At 54.4% G+C, this 12,090-nt stretch overlaps 1 protein-coding gene across 9 annotated transcripts in view; it reads left to right on the plus strand.

The window, feature by feature from the left end:
* The window catches only part of UXS1 (UDP-glucuronate decarboxylase 1), a 103,816-nt gene that overhangs the window by 83,051 nt on the left and 8,675 nt on the right, over nt 1–12,090 (plus strand). For all 9 annotated transcript variants that reach the window (XM_036453981.2, XM_036453982.2, XM_045587266.1 and 6 more), the window contains one exon: nt 8,739–8,858. In XM_036453981.2, coding sequence (XP_036309874.1) covers nt 8,739–8,858 — 120 coding nt within the window. The remainder of the gene's footprint in view (nt 1–8,738; nt 8,859–12,090) is intronic.

Consider the following 12,090-nt stretch of genomic DNA (forward strand, 5'->3'; position numbering starts at 1 on the left):
TGGTTTCGTGCCCCAGATTTGCTCCCACACACGGGAGCAGACAGAGCCCACAGACCGAGGCAGAGGATCTGGTTCCGCCTGGCTCTGCTGCCGCCTCGACCTCAGAGTGTGGCCTGACCTCCTTGGTCACTCGGTGCTCGGCTCTGACATGGGCTCCGTGCGCGGCCTGCCTGCCTCAGGCTGTGCGGGAGCCAGTGAGACCTCCAGACAGGCCTAGGGCCCAGGCAAAAGCCTGACTAGTCCACCCACTGCGGTGACCGTCCTGTTGTGCTTGGACCAGCGCCTTGAGCTCATGGACGTGCCCTTCAGTAGAGGGAGGGAATGTGGACGGGACAGGTTTGTGCTCTCTGGGCCTAAAGAGGAGTGGGCTTGTGTCCCAGGACCCAGGGTCCCTTTTGCCTGCAGGGAGCTGGGAGTTCAGAGGTCATGGGCTTCATGGGACGGAGAGGCACCCTGGATGCCTGGTGCTGAGTGTGTGGCCCAGGAGTCCCTGTGTGTCTCTGTTGTTGCTGTTTTTAGTGAAATGCCAACATTGAAGCCCACAAAATTGCCTTGTGCCGATGTAGGTATTTAGGCCTTTCTTCCCTATTTCTCAGCCAGAAGCAGAACTGGCTACTTTCTAAGCTCCTTCGGAAAGTTGGCTCAGAGTACCCTGTATTTTTAAGAAGCACTAATCAGTTTTAGAAAGGACGTACTGTTATCATTTTGGAGCCTAGGATATCTTGATCCCAAAATATAAGATGGTCTCCCAGATAGAGAGCACAACCTGTATGCATGGTGGTACTTCAGAAAGCGACCCTGAATGCCAGGGACACGCAATTGCATCTTACCCCTCGGTAAGTGTGAAGAGGATGTGTCTATCACCATTTTCTTTTACTTTCAGTCTTGTATTTATCAGTGACTTTTGTATAGGTACAGCTGGTGGGCAAGTAGGACAGTTTTATTGAAATTTCAATTTTTATTAAAGGATTAGTAGTGTAACTTAATTGATAATTTTGTAAGCATACATATTACTTTACGGAATGAACTGATGATTATAGTATCCTATATAATAGGAGGAATCTGCTAATTTTCCATTACGCCCTGAGGCTGTAATGACCAACCGTGTAATGACCAGATCACTGATCAGCAGGAGGGTGGGGCAGCGAGCTACAAGTGGGCAGCGGAGAGCTACAGGAGGGGACAGAGCAGCAAGCTATGAGTGGGTGTCTGGGGCGGAGGGAGCTACAGGAGGGTGGGGCAGTGGGCCGAGAGCTACTGGAGGGTGGCAGCGAACTACTGACGCATGGATTCATGTGCAGGGCTACTAGTTTAGCAATGACACTAAAGGCCCAATGCATGAATTTGTGCATGGGTGGGGTCCAGCTGGCATGCCCCCATGGGGGCCCATTGGGCCTGGCTGGCTGGGGAGAGGGGCCATGGGAGGTCAGCTGGCCCCAACCCTGATTGGGGTAGTTTGCCGATTGGAGGCAGGGCCAGCTAGGAGAGGGGCCATGGGAGGTTGGCCAGCCAGCCCCACCCCGATCGGGGTAGGGAGGCCAATCATGGGCGGATCTGGCCAGGGAGAGGGCCTGTGGGCATAGGCCGGACAGCCCCGCCCCCAGTTGTGGTTGGGGGGCCAATCAGGGTTGGGTCAGCCAGGGGGAGGGGCTGCAAGAGGTTGGGGCGGTCCAATCCGGGACCCGATTGGGCAGGTTGGCTGCCACAGTGCGCGTCATAGCGACCAGTCATCTGGTCATTCTGGCCGCTTGGCTTTTATATAGAGAGATAGCCATCATTTGCTGACTGTATGCCAGGAACTGGAATACACCTCTGGGTGCTGGCAGGGCACGCATTTCACGCACTTTAACACCGCCAGCCACGTCATTGGTTGGTGAGCTCCAGCGCGTAGCACCTGTATCACTCTGGACTGTCAGCATTTACACTTCTGCTCACATGGGTTCCGGGAGATGAATGGCATGGGTGGCCCTGCCCTGGAAACTGAAGGAAGGTGCCCATCGGAAGCCCCTGTGGACAGCTGTCTGAGGCTGAGTGCCCTGCCAGCGGAGTCCTTGTGAAGGGCGCACTCGCGAGAAGATGACCTCTGTGGAAGGTGTGGCATGTCTCCTCACACAAGAGGCCCCCACAGCTGATGGCTGAAAGGACGGAAAAGACACACCGGTGGCCAGGGTCACAGGGTGCCAGCCAAGTGGGCTGGTCTCTAATAGGCTCAGCCTGTGTCAAGGCTCAGTCAGTTTATTCTCCCCTCATTCCCACGGCCCCTTTACAGATGGAAGAGTGGGCCCTAAAACTTGTTTCCAGCTCCAGGCCTATCAGCAGAGCTTCACCCTGGCCTGGCAGTCCTCAGGGTGTGTTCCTCCCCTTTCCCTGCCATGCTGGCGGGCCGTCGGGGTGAGGAAGCTGGGCCAGCAGGAGGAGATACAGCTCTGGGTCTAAGGGCACCGGGTTCCTTTAGTGCACAGCGGGGAGTGTGACACCCGGGACGGGTCCAGGCCACGCACTGCTCGGAATCACCTCTCTCCGCAGGGCGGGGAGGCCGTGTGGGAGCTGCAGCAGCTAGCATCGGCCTTCAGGACAGCAGCTTTTAGGGGGAATTCAAAACTGTCCGTGGACGAATGTAACAAAATAGCCCGAAAGAAGGATGAATCGGGTGGGGTTCTATTATATGTCTTTGGCATATTTTAATTATTTAATAAGATATTTTTAATACATAATGACGTTCCCACTTTTTAAGTATAAATCATTGTTTTCTCTCCCAGATGGTATGTGGATATATTTTACTCTGAATCAGTATAAGGATTGAAAATATAAACAAGACAAATACAAGTAGGAATAATCTTTTTATAGTTTCTCTTTTACAAAGAATTCTCTTCTGAGTCTCTCTTCATGAAATATGCTAATGTATTCAAAATAGGATTTAACTTGCCAGAACAAAAGTCCGTGGCACGTATCCATGTTAGAGCACAGAGAGATGCTCCCTTGGGTTTCTTCCAGGGGATGGGAGATGGAAGTGAGGTCAGGGGCACAGCATCTTTTGCGAATACTTTTAACTTGTCAGAGAGGCACTAAAGGGGGCTCTGTGCCCTGGGTGTGGTGGGTCTGTCAATGTGGGGACTTCTCCCTCTGGTGGGTATGGCCAGCTCACTGCCCTGCGGAGCCCGATGCTACGGATGTGTGGCCCACCCACTGGGCAGGGTCAGCAAACAGGCCGCCATTCCTAGCACCAGACCAGCAGAGCAGAGGCATGAGCACCGACAGTCATCTAGCCCGTGGCTGAGGGAATGGCTTGTTTTACTCTCAGAATACTAAAAAGTAACATAGTTGGTATGTTCCTTATATTTTCGTTTTTAAAAGCACTCAGGAAGCAGCTGAAACAAGTCAAGTGTTCTCTTGGTAGCATTCACATCTGCCCAGCCTTACTGTCTGTTGGCTGGGCACCCGCCCTCCGTGCCCGCTGTCCTCCTAGGTGTCCCCTCCTGGCCTGGACTTGAGCTTAGCCTGCTGTGTACAGCACTGGGGCCCCATGGTTACCACACAACGAAGCAGGGCTGTTGGGGGAGACTGCTAGGCAGACAGGTGCTGCTGTCCCTGACGGGTGTGGCCTCCCCGTGCAGGACACCGAGCGGGAATTGCATGCTCTAGGGCAGTGTTCCCCAAACTTCTCTCATGATGAGAAACACCTGGTGGAGTTGTTAAACTACAGATTCCTGAATCCCAACTAAGAAGTGCTAAAGCACTAGTTAAGTATACAATTTTACCTGTATATTCCCAAAATTCTAAGCTTAGAGCACTAGTTAAGTATACAATTTTACCTGTATATTCCCAAAATTCTAAGCTTAGAGCACTAGTTAAGTATACAATTTTACCTGTATATTCCCAAAATTCTAAGCTTAGAGCACTAGTTAAGTGTACAATTTGACCTGTATATCCCAAAATTCTAAGCTTAGAGCACTAGTTAAGTATACAATTTTACCTGTATATTCCCAAAATTCTAAGCTTAGAGCACTAGTTAAGTGTACAATTTTACCTGTATATCCCAAAATTCTAAGCTTAGAGCACTAGTTAAGTGTACAATTTGACCTGTATATCCCAAAATTCTAAGCTTAGAGCACTAGTTAAGTATACAATTTGACCTGTATATTCCCAAAATTCTAAGCTTAGAGCACTAGTTAAATATACAATTTGACCTGTATATTCCCCAAAATTCTAAGCTTAGAGCACTAGTGGGGACAGGACAGAACTAATGAGATACGCCCGGGGCCTTTCTCGGGATAGGCAGTCCACACAGTGGAGGGCGGTCCTCTCCTGTGAGCGCTGCTCTCCCTGCACCCTGCTTCTCTGCCCCACCCGCACCTTCCGTCAGTGAGGACAGTGACCAATCACACTGCCGAGTTCAGGCCGGAAACCGGCTTGCCAAGCAACGGCCACAGGGGAACTGTAGAAGGAGAGCCATTTAATCCCTGCTGGTAACGTCTCTGTCCCTGGAAAGGTTGGGGAGGGAGGCAGCCCTGTCCCTCCATTGCACCGCCTGCCTCCCCAGCCCTCGCCCCTCCTGCTGAGGCAGATGCGGAAGAGGCATTCGGATGCCCCTTCCCTGTCCGGGGTTGTATAGTACCCAGTCCCTCCGCTGTGGCCACCCTCAGGCGGTAAAGGCTCCTGGTGGAATGTTCCTGAGATACTTCACTTGGGGTTCCCATTGCACCACGATTTAGTGGAATCAAAGAAGGAGGTCAAATTCCAGGGCAAATACCAGGTTTAGGGCTGTCACATGGAAATAGACAGGAATGATGGCATTTCGAAGCAGATTCCTGTGTTTTCTTTAAACTTGGGAGGTGGATATTACTGTCCCATTCCAGAGATCATGATCTGAAATCTGGCATCTCGTGCCTTCCCAGGAATGTGCAGCTGGCGAGGGCCTCCCGGGCTCCTGTGTGTGCCCCAGGTGGCCGCTGGGTTACAGGTGTGACTCGCTCCTGCGGAGTTGTGCTGGCCCTTGATAAGCGTCTTGAGGCTTGGAAACCAGTGAGTGAGTGAGTCACCCCCAGCTGGGACAAGGGCCGGGCACGGAGAAACAGCGCCCTGCCCGGCCGTGTGGCACAGGCCCTCCGCCTCGCCAGGGTGAAACATGCACCCCATGGGGGTCAGCAGCTTGTGTTGCTCTCACTGGTCCTTCAGAGGAGGGTCTCCTAAAGAGGCATGTGCCTGGTTTTTACCCGCTGAAGCAGGCTGTGGGTCGCTGGCCCTCTCCTCAGGTGGGAGAATTATACTTTCCTTCAGGATGTGGTGCCACCAGACCACCTCCCTCAGCCGCACGTGGGTGCCTGCTGACTCTCCGCCGTCCTGCGCAGGGCGCCTCAGGAGGAAGCCCAGGGGCTGCGTGTCAGGTGGCCGGTGGGTGCACGCGGTGGCACCGGTGCCTCGGTCCTGATGCTGCATGGGAAGAGCCGGTGCACGAGGGGGGAGCGGGTCTCAAGAGGGGAAGCTGGGTTTGTGCTGATTTGATTTGGGAGGTGAGGCTTAATATGGAGCTAGTCTTGGTGCAAACTGGGCTTGAGAGCCAGAGTTGTTGAAAAATCATTGTGACCTTCTCTGCAGCTGCACCTGTCCCAGGCGTGGTCCTGCGTCACCTAGGTGACGTCTGAATGGGAGCAGCTCCCTATGGAGTGGCCAGAGCTCTGCTTTTCAGGAAGCCACGTGCTGGGACGAGCCTGAGGATGGGAGTTTGCTGCAGCCCTTATGAGCCCAGTGACCCTCCTGCCAAGCATGTGGCTCTGCCTGTTTTTCTGGCCTCTTCCTAGAATGAAGTCCATTTCTCCCATTCTGATGCTTTCCTCGTCTTAGCAATGAAACACAAGTCGAAACCTCTGAGTTATTTTCTGTTGAATTCAACACCTCTGTCCCTGCTTCCTTCCTCCCCCCATATTTTTTGAAATATTCTCTGATCAGTAGAGAAAGGGGCTGATTTCAAGTTCCTGGATCAAGTATAACAGCTCAGTCCTAAGAATCTGAAAGGTCATGTGAAAGGGTTTTAATTATGTATTTCTGGGAGGATTTTGCAGAAATATAGTGCATCGGTTCCTAAAAGTTAACCATGTGCTGGGGCCATCATCCCAACCATGTCCTGTTTCAGCACATGTAGAAGCAGCACACCAGGGATGGGGTGAGGGCAGTGGGCAGGTGGCCAGTGGGTGGGACAGGGGAGGCTGTGGGCAGGTGGCCAGTGGGTGGGACAGGGGAGGCTGTGGGCAGGTGGCCAGTGGGTGGGACAGGGGAGGCTGTGGGCAGGTGGCCAGTGGGTGGGACAGGGGAGGCTGTGGGCAGGTGGCCAGTGGGTGGGACAGAGGGGAGGGCTGTGGGCAGGTGGCCAGTGGGTGGGACAGAGGGGAGGGCTGTGGGCAGGTGGCCAGTGGGTGGGACAGAGGGGAGGGCAGTGGGCAGGTGGCCAGTCGGGGTGGGGTTGGGGCTCCAGCCTCTTTGAGGCCTGATGTGGGCCTTTGGGTCCCTGCAGCCGATTGCTTTTAGCTCATTGTCCTGGGGGGGTATTCTGCTGCACAACCTCATTAGCTAAGGGTCTGTTGGCTCCCAGCTTGTGCCAGATTTGAGGTGGTAAAACGAGAGAAGGAAAAAACTATTTTATCCAGGAGTGACAATAGCAACACAGAAGTGTTGCTGGGCTTGTGCTGAGGGTAGTGCCAGCTTCGTTTTGTCCTAGCCCGTAGGCAGGTGCTCTCTTCTCCAGCCTTCCTCTGACAGGGTGAGTGGGGGCTGTGGAAGCCGAGGAGCGTGGAGCCCAGTCCTCACACCATGCTCCTGCCTCGGGCCCCAGAAATGTATGCCTGAAGTCTGGTAGATCCAACCGGTTAGAACACATACGCTGGGAAAGTCCACTAATGCATTTATAATAAAACATCTAATCTTTGTATCTATGAAAACGTCTGTGAAATTCATAATTAAACAAGGTAGTTTAAAGAAGACATTTAGAGTTTAAAAGTATGCTTTTTTTATTACATACTTAAAAACACGCTTTTCCTGCTCTGGCCGGTGTGGATTCCATCCCCAGTCGGGCCTGTACAGAGACAGGCAATCGGTGTTCTCTCTCTCTCTCCCTCTCCCTCTCTCCTGTCCCCTTTTTTACTGTAATAAAGATAGAAGCAAGTTTAAAAGTGCACAGAAGAAGAGGAATGTCTGGCTCCCACCATGGAAAGAGCGTGTTCAACTGTGTTGGCTCATCTTCCGGCCCTTCAGCCAGTCGTCAGCTCGGGGTGGCCTGTTGTCTTTAGTTTTGAGCGTAACAGGTGGGGTAGAGGCAGAAGGTAGCTCTTTAAGAATGTTTCTGTGTCCCTTACTTCCCAAGGGGAAGATTCGTTTCTCCTCAGGTCAGCTATTGAACATTCACTGACCTTTAAATCACTATTGAGGGCTCTGGTCAGGTAGCTCGTTTGGTTAGAGTATCATGCTGTCATGCCAAGGCTGCCGTTCCATCCCCATTCGGGGCCCATACAAGAATCAATCAATAATGTGTAAGTAAGGGAGCAACAAGTCGGTATTTTTCTCTCCCCTTCTGCTCTCTAAAATAAATAAATAATTTTTAAAAATAAATCTTCGATTGATAAATTAGCAAAAAATATGTGAAAAAAATTATCAAAGACTGAGCATAACACGATCCTATTTGAATAAACATTTACGGGGAGAAACTGTGGAGACACAGGTGTGCAGGAGCCCTACCAGAGAGCTCACACCGCGGCCCCGGGTGAGACGCAGTGCAGGAGCCCTCCCAGAGAGCTCACACCGCGGCCCCGGGTGAGAGGCAGTGCAGGAGCCCTCCCAGAGAGCTCACACCACGGCCCCTAGTGAGACGCGGTGCAGGAGCCCTACCAGAGAGCTCACACCGCGGCCCCGGGTGAGACGTGGTGCTGATGCCCTACCAGAGAGTTCACACCGTGGCCCCTGGGGAATGACTGGTGCTGATCACTAACAAGAGAGTTCACACCGCGGCCCCGGTGAGAGGAATGCATGAGCCCTCCCAGAGGAGTTCAAACAGCGGCCCCGAGTGGAGACGCGGTGCAGGAGCCCTACCAGAGAGCTCACACCGCGGCCCCTGGTGAGACGTGGTGCTGATGCCCTACCAGAGAGCTCACACCGCGGCCCCGGGTGAGACGCGGTGCAGGAGCCCTACCAGAAGCTCACACACACCCGCGGCCCGGGTGAGACGTGGTGCGATGCCCGAACAGAGAGCTCACACAAAGCAATGCCCTACCAGAGAGCTCACACCGCGGCCCCGGGTGAGACGTGGTGCTGATGCCCTACCAGAGAGCTCACACCGCGGCCCCGGGTGAGACGTGGTGCTGATGCCCTACCGCGGCCCTGGGTGAGAGGCAGTGCAGGAGCCCTACCAGAGAGCTCACACCGCGGCCCCGGGTGAGAGGCAGTGCAGGAGCCCTACCAGAGAGCTCACACCGCGGCCCCGGGTGAGAGGCAGTGCAGGAGCCCTACCAGAGAGCTCACACCGCGGCCCCTGGTGAGACGTGGGATATGTTTGACTTCCTTCGGTGTGACTGTGTAGCCTTCAGGTGCGTTTACTGCAAGCACATAGCACATGATAAAAATAAAACAGCCTTTTTCACGTGGAAGGAAAAGCAGAGCGTCTCTGGCATATTTATGTGCAGGGCACTGGGGATGCACTGCCTCCCAGCAGCACGGCGCTAAGCCATCTCTCTCTCTCTCTGCTCCCTGTCCAGGAGGGCGTCGAAGTGCGGGTGGCCAGGATCTTCAACACCTTTGGGCCGCGCATGCACATGAACGACGGGCGGGTCGTCAGCAACTTCATCCTGCAGGCGCTCCAGGGGGAGCCGCTCACGGTAGGTGCAGCCTCAGGTGCTGCGTGCGTGCTGCTGGTTCAGGGTCACGTTCCTGAAGCGGCTGCCTGGGGTTTCTGTATGTCCCTGCACTCTGGTGACTGGGAGGGGAGGCGGGGGCACAGGATCCGGGAGAGGGATGACCGGTGTCACTTGGGTGGCCTTGCTTTCCAAGCCTGCCGAGAACATAGAGCATGGGCCGCGGGCGTGGTCCACACTGCCCAGGCCTCGGTCTGTCTGCTGTGCCGGCCTGCCTGCAAACACCTTCCCGATGTTTGCTTATCCCACTGGCCACAGTCAGGGTGTGTCTGTGCTCAGGGGCCGCTCAGGTGGTCGAGAAATAGGCATTTGTCTGGTTGGTTTGGGCACCCAGGAAGCTTCGAGCCTGGGGCCACATGGTGGGTTGGGGTCAGTGGTCCGAGTGTGTGGCTCAGGGCCCTCAGGCACCCCCTCAGCCTGCTAGGCCAGGAGTGTGCTGGTTAAGTTCAGACCGTTTTCTCCGGGTTTGCCTAATCCTCAGTTCCCTCCTCTCCCTTCTTCCTGCTTCTCTTTCCTCCTGCCTTTCCCTGCCTCCCACCTCCATTTCTTTGCTCTTCACCTGGGGCTCTGAGAGCGCAGTGCCTGGTGGGACTCAGATAGTTCTGCAGGGCAGTTTGCTGGTCAGCTAAGGCTGTTCCTGGGGGAATATGGCTCCATGGACATACGAATCCATCTGTCCACACATCCACCTTCTTTCTCTGGCTGTCTACTAATGGAGTCAGTACCTTTAACTCACTCAGTGCTCACAGCGGGGCTGCCCGCGGCTTACATGCCTGGTCTCCAGATGGGAAACGGCAGCATGGAGATTAGATAAGGTGCCCACGCTGAGGTGGCCAAATGTTGACGGCTGTGTTTGAACCCAGAGCCTCCTCTCTTGATCACCGTTCTTAGATGTGTTTGCTGTACCGCCACCAATTTAGAACCAGAAGCTTTGCCAAATTAGAATTAAAAAACGATGTGGCTTTTTCAGGTGAGTTTTGTTTGACACATTGTAGGGAAGAGGTGAATTCAGACCCCAGCCAAGGTTTGGCTGCCCCAGCCGCTGTCTCCCCTCCACGCTCAGTACACACCAGCTCTTTCGGTGCCTTGGTGTCTGAGGACAGGCACACTGATCACACACACTCAGTCTTCTCTCCCTCACACCATGTTGGATCCACCACACATCCTAGTGGCCTTGCCCTAAGTGGATCCCGGTGCCTTCTCACCTCTTCTCCCACTGCCCTGGTCCACGCCTCCGCCCGCTTCCATTTTATTGCTGTGGCCCCTAATCACTCTCCACCCAGCAGCCAGAGGGAGCCTCAGAAGAGAAATCGGGAGCTCCAGCCTGTGTGCCGGCGAGAGCTGGACACATGCCCAGGACTGCAGGTGGTCTCCTGACACCTGCCAGGTGGCGGGTCCCCAGGTCTTTCAGGACGTGCTTGTTTTCTGTCACGACATTAACATAAAGCTCACTGCCAGTGGCTCAGCTGCTTGGAGCTTCATCCTGTACCAAAGGGCTGCAGGTCCAGTTCTCCGCCAGGGCACACACCTGGGTTGTGGGTTAGATCCTCGGCAGGGACACATGTGGGAGGCAACTGGTCACTGTTTCTCTTTCCCTCCTTCCTTCCTTCCCTCCCTTCTTCTATTTCTAAAAATCATTAAAAACATATCTTTGGGTAAAGATTACAAAAAAAAAAAAAAATCACTGATTACAGATCACTGGAACATCTAATATATAAAAACCCTGGATCCGTCACATTCCAAGGACCAGAGGCTTGACCAACCTGAAGTCAATCCTGCAGTGAGAGGGATATCCACTGTGGATCGGGCCTAAACCTGCAGTCAGACACCCCCCGAGGGGTTCCAGATTGGAGAGGGTGCAGGCTGGGCTGGGGGACACCCACTGCCTCCCCCCACCCCCTTGCACGAATTTCATGCACGGAGCCTCTAGTATAATAATAAAGAAAAAGTTTGTAACAGACACAGTGAGCCAATGCTGCTGGGATGTGCAGGGTGCCACACACCTACGGTATGTAAAGGCGCAGGGCAGTGGAGTGCAGTCTGAGCAGGCACACCTGTCTGCAGTACCTGTGGGCACAGTGACATGCCCATGTCTGTCTGCTTGTTGCCTAGTTGTGTGAGTCACACGGGGGAGCTGCTTATTGAGTTCATTAAGCTTGTCTTGAAGAGACCTTAGTTCACAGTACAGTTAAAGCATGGGATCACGCAAATGCCATCAGAGCGCGGTTGCTTCTGCTGTGCCGCCGGCTTGTTTGTTCAGGTTGCAGGCGAGGAAAGAGCTTCCCTGAGGTGCTGTCCCAGGTCAGCCCACGTGGGGCAGACGTAGGGTTTGAACCTGGGTCTCTGTCATTTTAACACCCTTGCTTTTCCAAAGGAAATTATGGGGAAGCCACACTTCTAAGACCAGTCCAAAGTTAGCATTTTATTTACTCCTCATATGAGTCGTGTGGGATTGTAGTGACTCTTAACTCGGGCCCTTTGTCCAAGGGCAGATGAAAGGCCCCGAGGCACTGGAGGCCCCACGTGGGTGGTGGTGCTCCCCGCTCTCCCGAGGGTGCTCCCCCCGGCCTGTGCGCAGCGGCCTGCCTCTCCGTCTGGGAGCCCTGAGTGACCAGGCTGTGACCTGCACCCGGTGCTTAGTGCCCGGGCCCTGTAGTGTTGCACACATTCGCTGAGCACTTGGCTGTGCTGGGCTGCAGGAGGGCAAAGTGAGTCGGCCCCGATTCCTGGCCCAGGGAGCTCTCAGCCGGGGAAATTGGTATGAATCCATTAGCGGAGGACTGTCCCTAAAAGGGCAGAGAATTCTCTCCTGGGAATGAGCCAGGGGAGGTGTCCCAAAGAAGTGGCGTCTGAACTGGTCCCTGAGGTGAGGAGCACTGCCAGGTGGAAAGCATGTACGAGGCGGAGACGTGGAAGCATCCAGTGGACAGGAACGAGCATGAGACCCCCTCCCTCCCGCCTCCTGGCTCTACCCAGAGTCGCCTGGCTAGTTCTCAGCCTTGGCCACGCATTGGGATGACCTAGGGAACTAGTTGTAAACACACCTATGCTGGGTCCCGGCAGAGGCCCTGTGGCCTGGCCTGACCGAGCCCAGCTTCCCGACACGGAGGGCCAGGTGGGCGGCCCCCGTGCCGTGTGTGTGCAGGTTTCTCATCTGCTGGCTCCTGTCCCAGAACCTGACACACTGCCTGGCTCG

Source organism: Pipistrellus kuhlii, unplaced genomic scaffold (assembly GCF_014108245.1).
Source record: "Pipistrellus kuhlii isolate mPipKuh1 unplaced genomic scaffold, mPipKuh1.p scaffold_m20_p_27, whole genome shotgun sequence".
NCBI lineage: Eukaryota > Metazoa > Chordata > Mammalia > Chiroptera > Vespertilionidae > Pipistrellus > Pipistrellus kuhlii.